Consider the following 17,606-nt stretch of genomic DNA (forward strand, 5'->3'; position numbering starts at 1 on the left):
ATTTCCTGCACTTTTCACCATTTCTAGTATAATATGAAACTATAACAAAGCAGTTACCTAAAGTAAATAGGCAAATCAGTCTGGATTGGCTCAGTTTGTGCATGTTTGTAGGTTGAAAGCAGAAGTGTGCAATAAGACGACTCCTTACCAGTTCCACATGTGGTGCTGCATTCAGTCCAAGCCCCATAAATCCACTGGAAATAAGAGACAGCAGTGCCATTGTTGGAGTCGACGAGAATGTCTCTGCTTATGGTGTACTCATACCTCACCCCTGGATTGGTCTCTTGAAAAAGCAGCTGGAGAACATTGAGGGCAGATTAAAGAGAAACCTTAACACATCAACACAATATTGAATATAACATTATTATTTTTAGCACACATTACAACATTGTGATACATTGCAGCTTAACTAAATTTTGCCTCTATGAATGTATTTTATTGTGAGGCGGTTGCCAGCCCATAATGTAAAGTGTTACATATTTTGGTGCTGAGACCAGCAACTACTGTAAATTATTTGAAAATGTGATTTCTGATCGGTGGTATAAAGTAGTACAAGATTTTTCCCCAACAGATGAACCAACATATAATTATGAGAGAATTATTTTTGTCTTTGCACGGCAGAACAGTAAAACCCAAAAGATGAGGTTGTAAGCTGCTCTTTTCCACATGGGGTTTAAGAATATGGAGAGTGATAAGAGAATATTTCATTTGTCTGCCTCCCGCTGCTGTAGACATCAGTTTTTCTCCACCCGTGCAAAGGCTGCGAGCCAAAGGCCTTGAATCGCTCTGTGGGAGGAGGTCCACAGAGGTCTAGAAGGCTCCTCTGCTACACATACTAGCCCAAATCCCTAATAAACAGTATCTTCACTTTAATAGTGCTACAATATGAAAACCATCTACTGTAATCCTAAAACTCAGTCCGCTAATGATTACAATTGGGAATAAGCCTTTTATGCAATAAATTCATCATTAAATCCACTAAATCTTCAAATATATATTTGCTTTTTAAACAAGGAATGGAATAAAATCATACATTAATCTTTTGTTACTGAAAAAGATCATAAAGCTACTTCCTGCTGAGTACAATTTTATGCAAATACATTGAGTTAAGCCTTTGATTTCACTTTACCTGTCAGATGTTTTCTCAGCTTAAATATTTAAAATTTAAGGAGAATGCCATACATTTATGAGTATATTAAGAAGCCTTAACATAAGCAGTTAATGCTCTGTGCTCAGAGAAATTTGCAGATTTAATTATTCATAAAGAATAGGCCTGTTATCCATTATAGTGTTTGAAGCTGTAAATGTTTCCATGGATAATACCATCTGTTCTCTTTCTTCATAAAGGAAGTTGTTTGTATATCTTTCCATGCAATGTGAGATGTTAAATTATAATGTATACCATTTTAGGTCTCTATTTAAACACTAAACCAAATTTCAGGCAAAGAGTCACTAAACTGTGACCTAGTTATCAGAGCACTTTAGCAGGTGCCTGTGAAAAGAGACAGGCCTCAAACATCACATGCTAGATTCTGCTCATACGCAGTATGTGAGACTTCAGCATGGGACTGAGTACCTGGATCCACACTGGCTCCATAGTCGGTCCGGGGGAAGATAGGTTTTCCAGCTGGCCGGTCCTTTCGTAAGTAAATACTGTTCCTGCTGCTTTATACTCGCCATTCCACTGGATCGTCCAGCCACCATTCAGGAAATATTTTTCAGGGTCATTACTGCGTAATGCCAAGTAGTTCCCAGCCTCTGCGACTTCCTCGATACGGATGTCCCGTGCTCCTTCCGGAATTAGACCTATGTCTACATAGCCTGGGAGACAAAAATTAACTCAGCTTTTTCAAACAAATAAAGTAGTAAGAAAACAAACATGCAATGTTATATTTATAAAATGAATGCTGCTTTGAGTAAAATATAAACTGAAACTCATTTTACAAACCGAGCCCTTCACTGTCCTCAAAGGTCTTCCTCACTGTTTCGCACGTAGATCCATTTCCATGGCACACTCCACACTGATCCTCAACAGCATCTGAGTCAATCTCATAATCACAGCCTAAGTACTGACATGAAGAGACAGATTTTAAATTTAACTTCACAATTAGACTAGAGTGATGTCAATTATTGTTATGTTTTTCTCAGCTGTTTGAACTCTCATTCTGACAGCACCCATACACTGCAGAGGATCCATTGGTGAGAAAGTGATATAATGTTAAATTGCTCCAAATCTGTTCCAATAAAGGAACAATCATGATGGCCTGAGGGTGAGTACATTTTCAGCTAATTTTGATTTTATATACTGTATAGAGTGTTTGTACTGTATTGGCAACCACCAGCTTTGTTGTTTTAGCAAAGTTTTAATGACCATATAGTTACTTTTCTTGGTTAAAATACAAATAGAACATAAAGGAAATATGTGCACTAAATGTAAAACCACACTGTTTCCATAACAAACAGGCAGAAGTCAGTATTTAGTGTGACCTCCATTATCACTATGTACATCTTCATCTCTTTTGGGGAGACTTTCCTGAAGTTTTCTGGAGTAATCTTTGATATATTATACCAGGTTTCTTTCAGCACTTTTCAGAGTTCTTCTTTATAGCAAAGTCCCTTTAAATTTCTTTCTGTGTCCAGGTGATCCCATTCTGCCTCTATTTTATTCAGGTCTTTTTTTAATTTTATTTTGACAAATGACAAATTAAAACCTGTCTGGACTTTTCAGTACACACAATGACAAATTAAAACCTGTCTGGACTTTTCAGTATTCATGATCCCATCAATTTGGACAATATCGAACCACTGGGAGAAATGCAGCCCCAAACCATGAGAGACCCTCCACCATGTTTTACAGAAGGTGGCAAGCACTCACTCATCCATCTCTCTCCAACTGTTCTTCTTACATATTGTTGATGATTGGATCCACTTATCTTCATTCCAATCTTTGTGAGCTTTAACATATTGTTGCCTTTTCGCCCTATTCTCCTTCCAAAAAGTGGTTTCTTGGCTGCTACCCATCCACAAAGGCCACTCCTGGTCAAGCTTATTCAAACTGTAGAAGGGTCAACTTGGCATCTCATTGAAGCTGCCAGATGCAGAGCCAGGTCCTTGCTGGGCTTCTTCTGGCCTCTCAAAGAAGAAACTGAGAAACTTCTCATCTTATTTTTGAAGTTTTCTTGGCCTTCCCGTTCTTTTTCTGTCCTTGAGCTCTCCTAATTCTTCAAATTTCTTGAATACCACATCTTGGTTATGCAGTTTGTGATGCAAAATTAAAAATTTATGTTTATGTATTTTATGTAATTTTAATTCTCTTTGGCATATCAAATGCAATTAAAATACAAAGATTTTACATAAAACATATTATAAAAATATTAGCAAATATAACATGTGTAATGCTCAAGCATGTCTTGAACAAACCTGGTGTAAAACACCTTTTTGACATGAGATAGCAGGTGTTAGCAATGACAATAATTAGGGAGATCAAACTTCACTTGATACTTTAGTCTATAGAAGATTTTTTTTTAATAAAAATTTCCTGTATTTTCTGGTTGTATTCTAATAAAGAGACTAAGAAATAACTATATCATTATGCTATTGCTATAAAAACAAGATATTAGATTGACTAAATGTAATACTGATGAAGATTTGCATTTGAATTTAAAAAGCATAAATCTAGGCTATGCGTTGACAGTTTTAGAGAAAACACAAAACTGAAAACATTTCATTCACTGACACACTTCACTCAAACATCTGCTAAGCTTTCGTTTAAAGTTAGTTTAAGTGCTTAGAAAAGTAACAATTCTCCTCAAGAAATTTCCATAGTTTTACTGTCTACAGCTGTTTCACAGGGCTATGGGATGGTTCGGTGAAACTGAAAATGTTTGCAGTCTGCCAAATATTTAACTCCTTTACTATATAAAAGAACAAAACCACACCGAAAACAATAGCTTCCTCCTCTGTATTTAACAATACCATGTGTAACTTCCGCCTGGGGTCATACAAGGACATGGAAATATTTATTTGAATTAAGTTTGAGAAAAAGAGAGTGGAAGATTGTTTGCTGAAATGTTCTCATGATTTCACACCCTACTGTTTTTGTGAGACTCTTGTGGTATTATTTCACAATAGACTGACACTCAAGCTCACAGACCGCCAATGGTTTACAATGAAAATGACAAGCAGAAATTTAAACGGACTGTGGTAGAAGAGAGGTAGAAGCCATCACCAACCTTACAAATGCCGTTAATGCATATGTCACGGTTCTGACTGCCTTCATAGCACTGTGTTCCATCTATGACAGTGTCCAGCATCCTCTCTGAAAAGTGCTCATTCACAGGTCTACAGTGCAGCTCACATGGATTAACTGGAATGACACAAACAATATCTGTGAAATCTATTTAAAGAGTGCTGCAACATGAAAACTCTCTCATGAAAACGTGAATGGCACATGTCTGCACATATAATGCCATAATGCGCACCTCTGTTATTTACATGTATCCATTTATAAAACTTTCCCTTATATGGGATTGTGTTAAAGCGGCTGCACTGGATGTGTCTAAAGCTGGGCTCGTCTGCAGGGCAGGGGTCACGGTAACAGGTTCGATATCTGCGGCGCTCTCCAAGACAGTATTTACCTCCATACTTGGGCCTGAAAAAGAGCAATCTTGATAACACCATTTTAAGCAATAATAGACCAATATCAAATATTCCTTTTATAGGCAAGATTATTGAAAAAGTAGTTTTTAATCAGCTGAACAAATACTTAAACTCAAATGGATACCTGGACAATTTTAAATCTGGTTTCTGACCGCATCACAGCACAGAGGCGCTCATTAAGATAATAAATGATATTCGCTTAAAATCTGATTCTGGCAAAATATCAGTGCTGGTACTACTAGATCTTAGTGCTGCGTCTGACACTGTAGATCATAACATACTATCAGATAGACTGGAAGACTGGGTCAGGCTTTCTGGGATGGCACTCAAATGGTTCAGGTCATACTCAGAAGGTAGAGGTTATTATGTGAGTATAGAAGAGCATAAGTCTAAATGGATGTTCATGACATGTGGAGTCCCACAAGGCTCAATTCTTGCACCGCTCTTGTTTAGCCTGTATATGCTCCCACTAATAGTGAGAAAGAACTAAATTGTCTTTCACAGCTATGCTGATGATACTCAGATTTACCCAGCCTTATCACCAAATGATTACAGCCCCAATGACTTCCTCTGCCAACACATTGAAGAAATTAACAGTTGGATGTGCCAAAATTTTCTCATTGCATTTGGAAACAAATATGAGAATCTTGGTGTGATTCTGGAGACAGACCTTAGTTTCGAAAGTGACGTGACATACAGCCAAGTATGGTGACCCATACTCAGAACTCGTGCTCTGCATTTAATTATCCAAAGTGCACACACACAGCAGTGAACACACACCCGGAGCAGTGGGCAGCCATTTATGCTGCGGTGCCCGGGGAGCATTCGGGGGTTCGGTGCCTTGCTCAAGGGCACCTCAGTCATGGTATTGCCGGCCCGAGACTCGAACCCACAACCTTAGGGCTAGGAGTCAAACTCTCTAACCACTAGGCCACGACTTCCCCACAACCCGACTTCCTTTCGCCCGCAGTTGGAACCAGCTCCCAGAAGAGATCAGATGTGCTAAAAGATTAGCCAAATTTAAATCCAGACTCAAAACTCATCTGTTTAGCTGTGCATTTAGTGAATGAGCACTGTGCGATGTCCGAACTTATTGTACTGTATTTTATATATTGCACTATATTCTATGCAATCCGAAATGATTGCACTGTATTTTATGTATAAATATTTTCTATTTTTTAACTGTCTTAAATTAATTTTAAATCAAGTTTAAATCATTTTAAAAGTTTTTATATTCATTGTTTAAATTTTTGTGATTCTTTTTATGATTGTTTTTATTTCCTTTATTTAAAGCACTTTGAATTACCATTGTGTACTAAACGTGCTATGTAAATAAACTTGCCTTGCCTTGCTTTGAAAAACAAATGCACAAAACATTTAAAATACCATTAAGTCATTTAAAATCTGCATATACAACATGTTTATGTATACAAATCCACAAGAAACTAAATAATAATAATACAAATATAAACCACTAGCAAGTCAAAAAGCTTAAAGGGTTACTACATCCCAAAATGAAAATTTTGTCATTAATCACTTACCCCCATGTTGTTCCAAACCGGTAAAAGCTTTGTTCATCTTCGGAACACAATTTAAGATATTTTGGATGAAAACAGGGAGGCCTGAGACTGTCCAATAGACTGCCAAATAAATAACAGTGTCAAGGTCAAGGAAAGTATGAAAAGCTTTGTCAGAATAGTCCATCTGCCATCAATGATTCAACCGTAACGTTATGAAGCGACGAGAATACTTTTTGTGCACGAAGAAAACAAAAAAAATGACTTTATTCAACAATTCCTCTCCTCTGTGTCTCTCCAAATCAGCGTAGTGCCATTTTGGCAATTCATAACCTTGACACTGCTTTTTATTTGGCAGTCTATGGGACAGTCTCAAGCCTCCCTGTTTTCATCCAAAATATCTTAAAATCTGTTCTGAAGACGAACAAAGCTTTTACGGGTTTGGAACGACATGGGGGTAAGTGAATAAAGACAAAATGTTCATTTTGGGATGGAGAATCCCTTTAAGAAGTGGTATAAAAGGAAAATCATGTGGTTGCCGATGTCTCTTTGGCTCCGTATACATGATTTAAGCAATGATCTGAGATATTTACGCTACTTTTATGTCCGTTCTGAATTTGCGAACTTGTGAACCCCACTGGCTTCCAAATATCTTCTTTAGTATTTTGCAGAAGAAAGACAATTACAAGAGTTTGGAGTGGTGTGAGGTTGAGCAGATGGGAGAATGTTTTTTTTGTTTGTTTTTTTTTTTTTATGGGGTTCAGACTACTATTGCTAAACAGTTGCTAGGGGTTTTTAGATGGTTGCTAGGTGGTTTCCTAAAAAAGTCAATAGAGCCCACCTCCATGCATTTATCACTAATGGTTGATGATTGTGACCAAACAGGTATCCCAATAAGATTTTTTGAAGATTTATTATTATTATTATTATTATTATTATTATTATTATTATTATTATTATTCTGACTTGCTGGTGAGAAACAAATGCAATCATTTACTTATCAACCATAAACATGCTAGTTTTTCCCATACAGTCTGTTATACAAAATAGCCTTCTCATGGTTGTATGGGTTTCTGGATGGTTGCTAGGTGGTTTCCAAGCAAACTCAAAAGAGCCCACCTCCATGCATTCACAAGCTGATTGTCTCCAAACAGGTCTCCCAATAATAATTATGCCCACACTTATCTAACATTGTTCAGGTAAAAAGCATCAAATCACATGCTTAAGGATGTAAGAATATTTATGCCAAAATTAAGTTTGTAAGAATATTTATGCCAAAATTAAGTTTGTAAAAATATTTATGCCAAAATACATTCAATTAACCCAGAATATTGTTCATTGACTACTAGAAGTATGCCAGTCATGGGTTTATCGTCACCAAAAATTAAACATGAAGCCTCCCAGACACAAACAAAACATTTACTGTAGAGTGGTTCGCTCAGATCCGGCAATCTCTTTCAAGCAATAGCGATAGTTTAGTGAGTGTCTACTGTAGCAGACTGAGCCAGAAGGTGTTGGGATCATGGCTGATGCCTTACACTGGAAAAGAATTCAGATTTGGTTACTGAAGTGCTAACCAAGATTGGAAGACTTGCCAAATATGCAGAAACAGGCCAGGGTAAAGCAAGTGTAAACAACTTGGTGCTTTTACAAGATGTAGAAATATGATGGAATGTTTGGGTTTCAATTAAGACACCAATCTTTCAGAATTTCGTTTCGATAGGTAAGATAAAATCTAAATGATTTTTCCACAGATGATAGCTCTTTACTATAAAGCCCCAGATGTATGAAATAAGGTAAGGGCATGATGATGTACGGGGACTTTGCAAAGGTTGTTTGAAAGATGCACAGAACCATACTTCATCTTTAACTGTCATTTTTTATTTATTTATTTTTGTTAGAAAATAGATTTACTGTAATAAGTACACAGAGGAAGTGGTGGCAAATAGTATTAGATCTTTTTCCCATATCCTTAAAAGTTCTTCTGAAATACGATGCAGATGTTGCACATGATTTCCATCAATTACTACATCCTAGAGATGCATTCACAAGCGGGCCACAACCTGGCTCTATAACCATTTCCATCTTTAAAAACTTGCTTGGGGTGCAAATCATCTGCCAGGATAGAGAATCCAGTCCAAGCCAAATATAACGAAATGGTCATACTTCATAAACTCTGAACCTTTGGACCAGAGACAGTGAGTGTTTTATTGGTTTAGTGAGGCTCTCCGACACCGTATGGGATCTGAATTTCTCCCCATTTAACAATTTATTGGAACCGCAGAGACCCTGGAATGCCATTGAAGATGACTGAAAATATGAAATTAGTTTTAATTACATGTATGAAACCCAAACACATTATGCTGACGTGGTGGTGAGAAATAAATGCAATCACTTCCTCTACAAATACTAGCCTTTTCTCATACAATCTGTGGTTTAAAAAAGCTATTCTCATGGTTTGTGATTTTTCAGAATAGACCAGATTAATCTGCTGTAGCTGTAAGGATTTCTTTCTTTCTTTCTTTCTTTCTTTCTTTCTTTCTTTCTTTCTTTCTTTCTTTCTTTCTTTCTTTCTTTCTTTTTTTTTCTCTTCTATGCAGTTTCTAGAGGTTTCCGGATGTTTGCTAGTCAAGAGAGCCCAATGCCATGTATTAACCATTGTGTCCAGACAGGGATCCCAAAAGGATTGTTTTATTCTGACATGCTGTTGAGAAATAAACACATTAATTTACTTATCAACCATAATCAGGCTAGACTTTTCCCATACAATATATGAAAAAAAAATATAGCTTTCTCGTGGTTTATCCCAGTAAAGTGAGTGAGCACAAATTGTGTGTAGGAAAGTGTGTAGGAAACTCACACAGGGTTGACACACTCCCTCTGGGCATTCTGAACGCCTACACCGCATGTCCTGGTGCACCTGGACCACTCGCTCCATGAATCCCAGCCACCATTCACGCTTTTAGGCCTGAAGCCCATCTCCACACACTCCCCGTCAAAACACCACTGACCAAATAAAAACAAAACAAAAACATAAACAAGACTTTGAGTTAGTCAGAAGAATTCAAAAGGAGAACTATGTACAGTACATGATGAACTTCATGCAGGGAAATTAAAAGCCCACAGAAAGACTGGCTTGCCTTGCCCTCACCGCACTTGGTCCCATCCACAGCACCATCCAGCCTCGAGTGGCAGGTTGAGGCCACTGTGCACCACAGGGTGCTGCAGATATTCTGAAGGGTACAATCATTAAAGAATAATTTTAGAATAGTTCAAAGTTACATAAAATGTTATTATAAATGTTGAAGAAGTGTCTTAATTCCTTATCTATGGAAGCCCATTCTTGCCACTGAATGAAAAAAAAACAAATGAATACAAAAGATAATTGTGATTTATATATATATATATATATATATATATATATATATATATATATATATATATATATATATATATATATATATATCTCACAAGTTATTCTTTTTTATCTTTCATAGTTTGGATTTTTAAAGAGAAAAAGACCTATATAGAAACTCACAATTCTGAGTAAAAAAGTTTCATAACTGCAAAATATAAACTGAGAATTCTTTCACGCAAATGTGAGTTCATATCTCTCAATTCTGACTTTTTTTTCTCATAAAAGCGAGATAAAAGTCTGAATTGTAAGAAATACACTCAGAATTACAAGAAAAAAACAAAATTATTATCTCCTGTGTGCTGAAAAAGAAGCTTACATACTTATCTGTGTTCATTTTGTGTTAAATTGTTTTATACCATTTTAACAAAAGTTATGTTAAGTAACATATTTTCAGAATCAAAAATAAAAAATTTTAAAAATCAAAGTTCTCACAAAAAAAAAATACAATTTCATACTAAAAAAAACCAAAATAACATTATACTTATTTACCAAAATAACATTATGTTAGTTTGCCTATATACAGTAGGCAGTTTTTAAGCTGCTGATGTTGAACTTGCAGTCATACCACAAGGGACTACTAGTGCCTGGAAGATAAGTTTGGATGGATACTTAAATTGTGTTGGTGGCATTGAGGAGGCAGCAGGATGCAGAAACAGCTGATGCTGGAGCAATGTGAGTGCTGCTGAAGCTCCAGCCGTTAATTAAAAGATTAGAATTAAATTTCAATTCCAAGTTGCATTTAGGAAATTTCATAAAAATAAAAAAATTACCAATTAGTAAAATGTGAAAAATTTAATCGATTGATAGAACACAACAATATAGTAAGTGTTTTCTTAATATTTGTCTGCAAGTATAATATTTTTTCAAGAATTTTAGCTCTTTTTAAATGCAGAACATGTCAATAACAGAACATGTCATTATCAGTAAAAATTTTATTATTATTTTTTAATGTGCTTTTTGAATTGATCAAGACATAACAGACGAGTTTCACATACATGACATTTTAATTGTCACATTGAAAAATTATGAAACCACATGTGCTTAATTTGAGGCCTACTCTGGAATCCTGAAATGCACGGAGTTATGTACTGTAAATTGTTTAATGTTCTCCTAAACTTTTGGAAAATGGCAAACCTTGTGTGTTGTGCACCAAACACAAACATTCATTGTATTTCTAAAACTCTGCAATTTCCTCTGGTGTCATTTCTTGAACTGTAACAGCCCTGATAAGAAAACTGAAGGCTGGCTTTATCTGTGTCCGAACAACAGACTGCTCTTTTGCTGTGTCTGTGACATTTGGCCAATAATTGAAAGATGCCCAGTATCCGTCAACAGCTGCTGCAGAAAGCACAGAGCACAGCACTGATGTGATCTGACATCACGGACAACAATTCTGCAATCTGATGCCTTTTTCCCTATTTTAATTCTGCAGGATGCCAAATGTAAATGAGCTATGTTGGCTTTCCCCCTCATTGTTCAGCTAACTTAGGTGAAAAAAACTGTAATTTCAAGGTAGATCTCTTCATGTTAAACTATTTACAAAGTAGTTCTTCTAGTTGGATTATAAGCCCTGCTATACTAATGATGTGCTTTTTCCCACTAAAACAGCTGGGAATCAGATGGTCCTGATGTAAGTAGAGACGGACACTTCCTCTGTGATGGAAAAGTGTGTGTGTGGTCTATGCCTTACAAGACACTTGAAGTAATAGAGGCATTTGTTGAACTGTTCACAATTTAATAGTGAGAAATTTAAAGCAGCCCATGGGCCTGGAAGTACACAAGTTGCTTAATGAAACAGCATCCTAATGAGATAAAATTCAGAACAGATCGTTTTGTTGAAAAGACCAGCATGGCTGGCTATTGTGTTTTGGGTGCTGGTATTCCCAATCAAATATATTAAGTAAACTTAACAAAAATGGTAAAACTTAAATGTTATTATAGTAAAAGTGTAGTAACCATGTTTTTTTTTTTTTTTTTGGTGTATTCATTACCATTTGCATGACCACACTTTTACTACAAGTACCATGCTTAAACTATGGTTAGTATAGCAAAACCATGGTTAATTTGTGGTTACCATGGTTTAACTACATTTCAGGCGTTTTTGATTTTAGTCTTAGTCTTAGACCTTGAGACGCAAATGCTAAATAGTCTTAGTCACATTTTAGTCATTTGAGTCTTTCATAGGTTTTGTCTAGTTTTTAGTCGACGAATAGTCATTGCATTTTAGTCAACTTTTAGTCACTACCTTTTAGTCAATAGCTTTAGCCAAACTGTAGTTACCAGAATTTATTTTGGTAGCGATTTTATATGTAGTTTTCAAATTAAAATAATAATTAATTCTTCTCTCTTTAGACCAAATCAATTAAGCTTATGAGAAATTTGAAATCAAGGACTGAATTTGGAAAAACTTGAATAAATTATGACAATTTTCATTTTTGGGTGAACTTTCTCTTTAAGTGAAAAAGGAGCAACTTATAAAAATTGTAATATATATATATATATATATATATATTATATATATATATATATATATATATATATATATATATATTTAAAGAAGCACAATAAGACAAATACAATAGAGATACAAATTAAACTCATTTTTTCAGAATACTGTAGGTTTTACTTAACATGTATACATTTATTTAACATCTTTTGTTGATTAACATTAAGGACAGATAGGTATTTATTTGGGAATGCTGTCCTTTTAAGACGGAAGGCATGCATGAAATACTGACACACGTTCAGTTTTCACCCACCTGTTCACGTTCACTTAATCCATAACCTACTGTATTTACGTGAGATACTCTACACGATAAACATTTGGACTGCTGTGAGTGCATTTGAGCGTTGAGAACTGATTGCGCGCTGTATCTAGAGTTGTGACGTTTCGCGAACGAACCGATTATTTTGAACGGCTCATAAAATGACGATGGGAGCCGAGTCGCGGCTGGAGGGGAGCCGTTCTTTCTGTCGTTCTTTTTTCCTATGCATGTTTTTCACACAGATGCACACAAATGAGCTCCTCCGCGAGACAGAACAGTTATAGGGGGAGGGGCGAACCCAGCGCAGGCCAACCCTTTTATAGCGTGATGATATTAGTATTAGTTGTGCACGCATCCTTCACGTGAGTATTCCAGTGGAAAAAAAATCCTGCGTGCCTCTGTCATTGGGTAGCCCCACTTTGTTATTGTTCATTGACTTGAAGGGGCTGATGTCCTATTTGCAAAGTTTACAGTAGTAATAGTTTGTACGTATGTAGACATTTCCATTTTATTTATTCTAAAAATCTACTTTAAATATTTTTTTTGTTTTCTATCAAAATGTTCTTGTGTGATAACAATGTTCTTGTGTGGAAGTGTTTGTAGTAAAAGCTGTTTTGCACAGAAATTTATTGCAGCCGGCTTTGTTTTTGATGTTTATTTGTGAGTAGGTATTGTATGAATAACATAAGTCAACGTAGCTTTACACACACACACACACACATCACACACACACACACACACACACACACACACACACACTTTGTACTAAAGGTAAATCCAAAATGTGATGTCCTGTCTAAGCAGAGGGATTTGTGCAACCCTATGAAATATAGTCCACACACGACAAATGAGGTAATAATCAATATTTCAGAATAATTCTAACTCAGATATTGGTGTGTGATATCTGATTTTTAATTATTTGACTACAAATCTCACCTCATCATTCTCCCAGTGATTATTTCCAGTGAGATGCCCCCAAGCTGGCTTTCTTAAAACTGACTAATATTTAAAAAATTCTTTTGAACGGCTCTTTGAAAGGAACGGATTGCGAAGATCCGGATCCCCTCAAAGAGCCATAAATCCCACCCCTAATGAGAACTGAGGAAGTGGAGCGTGCGCCGCGAGCGCGCGCGACCAGAGAGAACACTTCTATCAGCGTGATTTCGCCTATCCCGCCTTCACTAAAATTTAAGTTAATCGACAACGAATTGTGACTCCCGGAAAACGTACGGGACGTCTGGTTACCTTATCCATACCCCATTTGCTGAGGCCATTGTTTTCAGATCGCTAGTTCACGTTTTTTGTAGTCTAAGATCCATCCACTGCGGCTGCTATAGCTGACTAGATATTCAAACGCCCCTTATTGATCGGCAATCCAATGACAGGGACGCACATTTTGAAAGACAAAAGCCTATAGGATGCATTTTGAATGTCTGTCACAGACTCAAAAAAACATTATAGTCCAGTCTCGTCTAGTTAACGAAAACGCGGCATAAATTTCGTCATAATTTCGTCATCAGATATTTTTTTAGCTCGTCAACGTCTCGTCTTCGTCACAGAAAAAATTTTCGTTAATGTGTTGTAAAATGGATAATTTTCTTAAGGGATGTGGTATTGCTGTGGTTACCATGGTTTAACTACAGTGAGCATGGTTATTTGGTTTTATGTGTTGTAAAATGGATAATTTTCTTAAGGGATGTGGTATTGCTGGCTAAAAGTTTGCTAGCTAGCTAACACTATCTTATAAACAGTGATGTGACAATATAAAGGCCTATATTTTTATATATATAAATTTAATTTATTAAATCCAGTCATGAAACCAAGTTAAATCACTTTTACACTACTTAATTTGTTCACTTCAAAATAACTTCATTAAATGATAAAAGATAAAATCTTTTTTTATTTATTTATTTATTTTTTTAAATTGGTCCAAAGTATCATTTTTTTCCCCAGTGTACTTTTAGGGTAAATTACCTCTGTGTTCCTTTGAAGCTTGAAATGCTCTAGTTCCCAGTCTTTGTAACTGAATGAAAAAAGTGCTTTTTTTTTTCTTTCTTTTGTGTGTGTGTTACAAAAGAAAGTCATGCACAGAAACTACATTATCTTTGACTTCACTGTCAGAAGCACTTATATATTTTTATTAGGTTACATTATAGCCTACAATTTATTTACAGTTCCTAGCAGATGTGTGGTTCTGAATGTCTTGCTCAATCTGTATTTCATAAACATATAATTTAAGCCCTCTGTCTGCACTTGTGTACACTTCTGACCCATTTTTCTTAGCAGTTTGGCATCAGACAGCTGTCTGCAGTGGGAATCAGAGGTATTTGTGCATTTGAGGGAAAATCTTACATCTACATCATCACAGAGCAGCGAGCTGGATCCATACTGGAGCTTGCACTGATGAGCAGCGCTGTACAGGACGCCAGGGGGAGCAGAGTGCATCTCAAGATCGTTTCTGACAGGAGGGTCATCCAAACACCAGCCCCAGCCTCGACTGTGAGGAACATGACAAAAACACACCACATACAGAAAATACTCAGGCAATTCAATCTCAGATTAGTACTTTTATAGGTCACTTTTGCAGTCTCTAATTTGCCCTGTTTGGTAAATCTGGCCCAAAAACAGTAATCTGGATTTGTTGTCCCCTTGTAAAACAACTGCAAAACACCTGTTCTAGTATTCTAGTTAAAAACTAATGAAGTGCATATCTTTTTATTTTTCAAACAAAAATGTCAGAAGACATACCCATGTCCATATTCTAGGATGACTGGAATGATCCAAGATTCATCAGGCTTAAACTGTGAAACTGTTTTTGCCACCACAAAGTCCTGAACTTTACCCCATCAAAAGTCTTTGTGATGTGCTGGAGTCGATTTTACATTGCCTGTCCAAAAACAAGTCACAAACTCTGATACTTAGATGGACTGCTTTTAGCTTTGATAACATTATGCTTTCGTTGTGGCATTACAGCATTTATTTCCATCAAGATTTGCATTCATTTTTGGCAAAGATCTCATATTTACAATGGGAGCACTGAACCATTCTGTAAAGTCGAGTCCATCACATCCTAAAGACTTTCAATAGGTCAGGACTCTGTGGTGGCCAATTCATACATGAAAATGATTCCTCATGCTCACTGAACCACTATTTCACAAACTGAGCCTGGTGAATCTTTGCATTGTCATGCTGGAATACTGTGTGTACATGGGCACATCTTCTGACATGCTTAAGAAATAAAAAGTTCTGCACTGCATTAGTTAAAAGAATGGTTGCAAAACATAAAACATAGCAGAATTAATCACTGCAACAATGATCCAATCCTAGAATCTTCAGTATTTGATTTAAAAAAATCCAAATGAGTTTTTCTTTTTTTTGGCTAGGCAGGATACATAATATGTATGCTAAAGACAAATTTAGGCCACCTCAAAAACACATTATTCTTAGGACTTTCCCAATAATAAAAGAGCATACCCACAGGAATGTCCTGAAGAGCACTCAGCAAACAGTTTTCCTTTGATGACAAACTTTGTTGTTCTGATTTCATGGTGCCTTTGGTCCACACTTTTATAAAATAGTGCATAAATAAATAAAAGCAATTTTACAGTGTGGGTGGAAAGATGGAGTTTTTAACATTATTTGCAGTCCTAAGTTTTTTCAAATTAGTTTGGTAGACACGCAGCCAAAGTTTGTCCAATGATGTCACTTTCAGGTTTAAAGTCTAAACTTGATTATCTTCAGGTAGAATCACTGCTTGAACTAACTGAGCTGCTTGTTGAGTCTGATATTATGCATCACTGTTTCTGGGTCCAGGAGCTTTATCAGATCCCAAAAGCAGACTACAAAACATGCTCATCTACACTCACTGTGTGTTGTAATACTTTGAAAAGTCAAAAAAAAAAAAAAAAAAAAGTTCCATATCGAAATTTCAGTTGGCCAGAGAGTGATATTTTGATATTGCTTAATTTTATTACAGGCCTAATCAACAGCTGGCACTCCTGGAAAAGTAAAACAATTGTTATTGTTGTGACAATTGAGTGCCATTTGACCAAACAGAAAATATTACACAAGCCCTCAAAACCTGTAATGGAGATTGCTGAAAATGCTCACAAAAAAAGTTAGCGATACTAAATATGTTGTTAGGTTTATTTTCTTGCCAGGGACCATTCTATGAAGTACAATAAAAAACAACTCAATTATACAGGAACTGTTTCAGCCAAAATATATCCATGCAACTGCGGTGCAATATGGACTTAAATTCTAAGCAACAATCTTCCAAGTCAAAGCAGACAGCCATGTTATCCCTTTAATAATTCAGTTTTTGCAATGTAGCTCAAATAATCCAACTAGAAAACACTCAGCAGCTATAACTGACACTGAAGGAAATTGGATTCATGCATGCTGCAAATATCTCTTTAAAAGCCCACAGCTTGAGTAAGACTAATCTTTTCAGACAACAAGGAGAGGTCCTTTCTGGGACACAAGCCATCTGTCTTTTAAGCCTCCCAAACTGCATGGTCCTTCCCTCATATTCTCTGTAACACAGTCCATATTTAAAAAACAATCAGACTGAGTAGCAGTGTCTATTGTGCGTTTTAAAAGTCAATAACATTTACAGGCCCTTAGGATTTGAATTGGAATGACAAGGGTAATTCATTTAATTTATCAAAGGTAACGGCATTCTGGGAAACAAAGTGTTTATAAAATTCTGAATGTATAAGTTAATGCAAAGTGTATATATAAAATGTATAAAGCCTAAAAATTTTCTAAAAAAAAAAAAATTCTGCATGCATTTTTAAACAGAAGACCTAACATATATAAAACATCACCCAGAATGGATAAAAAAACGCTATTTTTAATATATTAACGATAAAGTGGTTATGAATTGGCTATTTGCAAGTGGATATATCTGGTATTCGGGCAAACTGTTCATTATTGGGAGAATCATTTGGTATAGATCCTTGTGAATCGCGTGTACGGCTATTTCTTCATCTGCTTATATATTGATAGCATCTGAAGGCGCGCCATAATGAACAGAAGTGAGGGGAGCAGAACCATCATATTAACAGGGAGAGTTTTAGATGTGTTTTGACGTTTATTTAATGTTTTGCACGCACGGATAAAACATGCTGAAAAGAAGGGACGTCTTAGCACTCTTTTTGATTTTGTTACCGTGGACTTTTCTTATCACATTTTGGCTACAGCGTGTTGGCTACCTGTTGATTCCAGTTCCGAAAGGTAAATACT

At 36.1% G+C, this 17,606-nt stretch overlaps 1 protein-coding gene across 1 annotated transcript in view; it reads right to left on the reverse strand.

Annotated features, from left to right (window-relative positions):
- The window catches only part of LOC109087793 (A disintegrin and metalloproteinase with thrombospondin motifs 7-like), an 83,625-nt gene that overhangs the window by 41,871 nt on the left and 24,148 nt on the right, over window positions 1-17,606 (reverse strand). Inside the window, 8 exon segments of the mRNA XM_042726846.1 lie at window positions 149-296; window positions 1,577-1,821; window positions 1,949-2,069; window positions 4,233-4,366; window positions 4,482-4,651; window positions 9,037-9,182; window positions 9,317-9,409; window positions 14,712-14,856. Of these exon segments, the coding sequence (XP_042582780.1) occupies window positions 149-296; window positions 1,577-1,821; window positions 1,949-2,069; window positions 4,233-4,366; window positions 4,482-4,651; window positions 9,037-9,182; window positions 9,317-9,409; window positions 14,712-14,856 (1,202 nt within the window).

Source organism: Cyprinus carpio, chromosome B7 (assembly GCF_018340385.1).
Source record: "Cyprinus carpio isolate SPL01 chromosome B7, ASM1834038v1, whole genome shotgun sequence".
NCBI classification, from domain to species: domain Eukaryota; kingdom Metazoa; phylum Chordata; class Actinopteri; order Cypriniformes; family Cyprinidae; genus Cyprinus; species Cyprinus carpio.